The 5832-nt window shown below is 46.7% G+C and overlaps 1 protein-coding gene across 1 annotated transcript in view; it reads left to right on the top strand.

Moving 5' to 3' along the window:
* bicc1 (BicC family RNA binding protein 1) overlaps nucleotides 1-5832 on the top strand; it is a 129025-nt gene that overhangs the window by 73138 nt on the left and 50055 nt on the right. The window contains exons 4-6 of the mRNA XM_080834022.1: nucleotides 2-81; nucleotides 4103-4210; nucleotides 5010-5060. Coding sequence (XP_080690148.1) covers nucleotides 2-81; nucleotides 4103-4210; nucleotides 5010-5060 — 239 coding nt within the window. The remainder of the gene's footprint in view (nucleotide 1; nucleotides 82-4102; nucleotides 4211-5009; nucleotides 5061-5832) is intronic.

Here is a 5832-nt window from a genome sequence, read left to right as displayed (position 1 = left end):
GATCCCCACATCAAAGTGAGTGGGAAAAGGGAGAAAGTGAAGGAGGCCAAGGAGAAGATCATGTCTGTTCTGGACACTAAGGTCAGTCCCTCAGACATATGTGCTACTCATACACACACACACACACACACACACACACACACACACACACACACACACACACACACACACACACACACACACACACACACACACACACACACACACACACACACACACACACTAAGGTCAGTACCTCAGACATGTGTGCTACTCACACACACACACACACACACACACACACACACACACACACACACACACACACACACACACACACACACACACACACACACACTAAGGTCAGTACCTCAGACATATGTGCTACTCACACACACACACACACACACACACACACACACACACACACTAAGGTCAGTACCTCAGACATATGTGCTACTCACACACACACACACACACACACACACACACACACACACTAAGGTCAGTACCTCAGACATACATGCTACTCACACACACACACACACACACACACACTAAGGTCAGTACCTCAGACATATGTGCTACTCACACACACACACACACACACACACACACACACACACACACTAAGGTCAGTACCTCAGACATATGTGCTACTCACACACACACACACACACACACACACACACACACACACACTAAGGTCAGTACCTCAGACATGTGTGCTACTTGAACACGTTCATATTTATGAGAACGATGAACTGAACTGAACGCGTCTTAATGACAAATAATTAATTTGAACGGTGAACAATACGTTCATACGTATTATCTGGGGTTGGGTTCCACTGAGGTCTAGCTAAAACGTTAAGGGATGTTTTCCTTCTACTGAGGAAAGACACTGTATAAATCGAATGCTTGCACCATGTCGTTGCTCAGTACCCGTATAATTTCCGCAGTGTAGCTCTAACCTAAACCAACTAACTCGACTACGAACTACGTTACCCATGAATCATCGGACACACATGTAGACCAAACAAGCAACCTATTCCAAGACAACAGCACTCAGTCTCATATGAAAATGGCAAGTTAGGGCGATAACAGAGACTCAGCGACTAGCCTACATTATTAGCCTTATTATTATGTGCGGGATTTTAAAACACTGTATGATAAAGTTTTCCGACAGTGTTCCGGCGCCTTCCTGTGCAAATTATGTCCACCTGAAAAATTAGCAATAATTAAAAAAAAATAAAAAAAATGGAATTGATACATATGAAGTGCAGTTTTAGGCAAGGGGTATTGATGGATAATGTTTATTCAAAAACAAGTTAAGTCTTCCATTCTCACTTTCCACGTTGAAAGTATGAAATTAACTGTTAACTGGTTCAGAATTTAAATAGTGAACTATGAACATGAACTATTCATATTTACTTGTATGAACTGAACTTTGAACTTTGAGTTCATTAGAGGTGTGATCAACACTGGCTACTTGTAGACAGCCTCTACATGTTATATTGTTATATATTACTGCTTGCCACTACTAGTCCAGCACTCTTATCCTTGGGCCTTAACTAAGCGGAATCCCCGTCTGCTTTTTGTCCAATGGTTGTCCTCCCAAAAGCCTAAACACTAAACATAATCTCGCCTCTAATCACTGAAGCAGTCATAAATGTCATGTAACCCAACCCCCCCCCCCTCCTCCTTCTTTCCACACACACACACACACACACACACACACACACACACACACCCTCCTTAAACAGAGCTGGACAGCTACAGCTTCAGCCATTAGGCCAGATTCAGATTCAGAGGCCTTCTAAACAGTTCAGGGGTGTCTCCTCTCCTCTCCACTCCTCTCCTCTCCTCTCCACTCCTCTCCACTCCTCTCCTCTCCTCTCCACTCTCTCTCCTCTCCTCTCCTCCTCTCCTTTCCTCTCCACTCCCACTCTCTCCTCTCCTCTCCACTCCTCTCCACTCCTCTCCTCTCCTCTCCCCTCCTCTTCTCTCCTCTCCTCTCCTCTCCTCTCCTCTCCTACTCCTCTCCTCTCCTCCTTTAGGAACTTTGCACCGCCAGGTCAAGGGTTCTGGACTCAAAAGAGACATAAGTGATATTGCAGATGACGTGTATACCATTTAGTTATATGCTATGCTAAATGAATAAGAGCTTAATTTCTTTAAGGTAGCCTTAAGGAGAGCTTAATTTCTTTAAGGTAGCCTTAAGGTAAGAATGTGAAAGAAGTTACATCAATGTATATACAGTAAGAGGTAACTCCCTCAAACCTCCTCAAATTCCTACAGACCAAATTCCACGTACCTAACAACTCCTGACTAATATACATTCAGTACACACTAGGAGTAAATTATCAGTTAAACATATAAAATAATGAAATATACCAATAGATAACCGAAAGATAAGAATCTGAATATTCTTTGTTGATGAATCCATAAACGAGGATTTGATGATAGGAATCCCTACCTGTAAAGGGAGTCAGTCCGAGGCATGGTCAGCTTTAGGCTCTGCCGTAATGAACATATTAAATGTTTCTTCTCCCTTTAAAGATTTGAGTTTTTGTGATAGCTATTATATCTCAACCTCTCTATCTGCTTTTGAAGTGGTGATTTGATTAGCTTTTTGAGCTCATTTTAAATTATATGCGTGCCTCATTGTGTGTTAGTTGGTTGTGTAACGCGATGGCATCGGAGACCCCACAGCCATTCTCTTAACATTACAACTGCATGCCATTCATCCGTCTCACAACAGCCAATCACTGAACAGCATGCCATTCATCCGTGTCACGACAGCCAATCACTGTGTGTGGTCACAAAGGTCAAGGGGCAGCAGCTCCCTGTGGACCAATCAAGGTCCAGCCCCCAACTTAAACTAGCACATGAGTGAAGGCATAAACACCAGGCCGGGCACCGCTGTTGCCTTCTGGGATATCGCCCGCTGTTGCCTTCTGGGATAGCGCCAGCTGGTGACTTACAGTAAAGGTCCTCCCAGCTCTGGGTGACCTCGCTGCCCTGTAATCAAACCCACACACACAAACACACACACACACACACACACACACACTCACACACACACACACACACACACACACACACACACAAACACACACACACACACACACACACACACACACACACACACACACACACACACACACACACACACACACACACACAAGCACACACACACACACACACACACACACACACACACACACACACACACACACACACACACTCAAACACACACAAACACACACACACACACACACACACACACACACATACCAGCTCTAAACATGAGAGTAAGGTTTCTCTTTACCCTGGAGAAAAGGCCCAGTGGTTGAGCTGGCAGAGTAAATTATGTCTCTTATTTGAGTTGATGATTTTGAGCGTCGTGGTTTTGTTACTCCACTCTTGGAAAAAATGACCCAAACCGCTGTGAATGCTACTGTCTGGTCTGGTTGTAGGAAGTCTCTCTGTCTCTCTCTCTTTCTCTCTCTTCTCTTTCTCTCTCTCTTTCTTTCTCACGCTCTCTCTCTTTCTCTCTCATGCTCTCTCTCTCGTTCTTTATTTCTTTCTGTCTTTCGTTCTTTCTTTCTTGTTGGGGAAAATCAAGACACCAAATGATTCCACCACAGGCCCCTGTTTGTCTCTGTAAATAAATAAAAACAAAACAAAAGCACAATGGAGTGAAGTAAACACAAACCAGCTAAATCCACACTCTGCACAATCAGGAGATGCATTTGTGTTGAGGTTTTGCTTTAAAACTTTTTAAAGTATTATATTTATGTCTTGTGTTGGCATATATCCGCCGCCCCACCCCTGTATGATGTCTCCCGTCAGAATGAAGTCACTGTAGAGGTATTTCATTAGGAGAGGGCTCAGCCACACACACACACACACACACACACACACACACACACATTAGGCTAATGTGATTTGGTTCCCCCATACTGAGTGTGCTACGTGAAATGTTTTGACAAGCTGAGCAATCATGCATTAAAGTAAACCTATGCTCAGTCTTGTTCGTGTGTGTGTGTGTGTGTGTGTGTGTGTGTGTGTGTGTGTGTGTGTGTGTGTGTGTGTGTGTGTGTGTGTGTCTTCCCTGCAGAGTAACCGCGTGACCCTGAAGATGGACGTGTCACACACAGAACACTCGCACGTCATCGGCAAGGGTGGCAACAACATAAAGAAGGTGATGGAGGAGACCGGCTGCCACATCCACTTCCCTGACTCCAACCGCAACAACCAGGCTGAGAAGAGCAACCAGGTGTGTGTGTGTGTGTGTGTGTGTGTGTGTGTGACGCCTGAACATCCACTTCCCCGACTCCAACCGCAACAACCAGGCTGAGAAGAGCAACCAGGTGTGTGTGTGTGTGTGTGTGTGTGTGTGTGTGTGTGTGTGTGTGTGTGTGTGTGTGTGTGTGTGTGTGTGTGTGTGTGTGCGACGCCTTAACATCCACTTCCCGACTCCAAACGCAACAACCAGGCTGAGAAGAGCAACCAGGTGTGTGTGTGTGTGTGTGTGTGTGTGTGTGTGTGTGTGTGTGTGACGCCTGAACATCCACTTCCCTGACTCCAACCGCAACAACCAGGCTGAGAAGAGCAACCAGGTGTGTGTCGGTGTGTGTGTCTGTGTGTGTGTGTGTGTGTGTGTGTGTGTGTGTGTGTATGTGTGTGTATGTGTGTGTGTGTGTATGTGTGACGCCTGAACATCCACTTCCCTGACTCCAACCGCAACAACCAGGCTGAGAAGAGCAACCAGGTGTGTGTCGGTGTGTGTGTCTGTGTGTGTGTGTGTGTGTGTGTGTGTGTGTGTGTGTGTGTGTGTGTGTGTGTGTCTGTGTGTGTGTGTGTGTGTGTGTGTGTGTGACGCCTGAACATCCACTTCCCTGACTCCAACCGCAACAACCAGGCTGAGAAGAGCAACCAGGTGTGTGTGTGTGTGTGTCTGTGTGTGTGTGTGTGTGTGTGTCTGTGTGTGTGTGTGTGTGTGTGTGTATGTGTGACGCCTGAACATCCACTTCCCTGACTCCAACCGCAACAACCAGGCTGAGAAGAGCAACCAGGTGTGTGTGTGTGTGTGTGTGTGTGTGTGTGTGTGTGTGTGTGTGTGTGTGTGTGTATGTGTGACGCCTGAACATCCACTTCCCTGACTCCAACCGCAACAACCAGGCTGCGAAGAGCAACCAGGTGTGTGTGTGTCGGTGTGTGTGTGTCAGTGTGTGTGTGTGCGCCTGAACACACAAATAGGTTTGGGCGAGCTGAGCACGGGATGGGAGTAGAAATTGACCAAGAACACAAAGCTGCTCTCTGTGTGAGGGTGTGTGTGCTTGGGTGTGTGTGTGTGTGTGTGTGTGTGTGTGTGTGTGTGTGTGTGTGTGTGTGTGTGTGTGTGTGTGTGTGTGTGTGTGTGTGTTGGGGTGTGTGTGTGTGTGTGTGTGTGTGTGTGTGTGTGTGTGTGTGTGTGTGTTGGGGTGTGTGTGTGTGTGTGTGTGTGTGTGTGTGTGTGTGTGTGTGTGTGTGTGTGTGTTGGGGGGTGTGTGTGTGTGTGTGTGTGTGTGTGTGTGTGTGTGTGTGTGTGTGTTGGGGTGTGTGTGTGTGTGTGTGTGTGTGTGTATGTGTGTGTGTGTGTGTTGGGGTGTGTGTGTGTGTGTGTGTGTGTGGTCGAGCCCTCTCTGTGTGAGGGTCCAGATCTTCAGCTCGTCCAGCTTGTCCGCCAGAGGCCGCACGTTGGCAAGGAGGGTGCTAGGTAGTGCTGGCCATATTGCAAACTATGGTGACACGCTGAGCAGTGCGACATTCACACGCCACCATCTTGGTCAGGGATAGGAACAGAGT

Source organism: Sprattus sprattus (assembly GCF_963457725.1).
Source record: "Sprattus sprattus genome assembly, chromosome: 3".
Classification (NCBI taxonomy): domain Eukaryota; kingdom Metazoa; phylum Chordata; class Actinopteri; order Clupeiformes; family Clupeidae; genus Sprattus; species Sprattus sprattus.
Note: the sequence above shows the minus strand (reverse complement) of the source record. Positions and strands in the feature narration are given on the sequence as shown.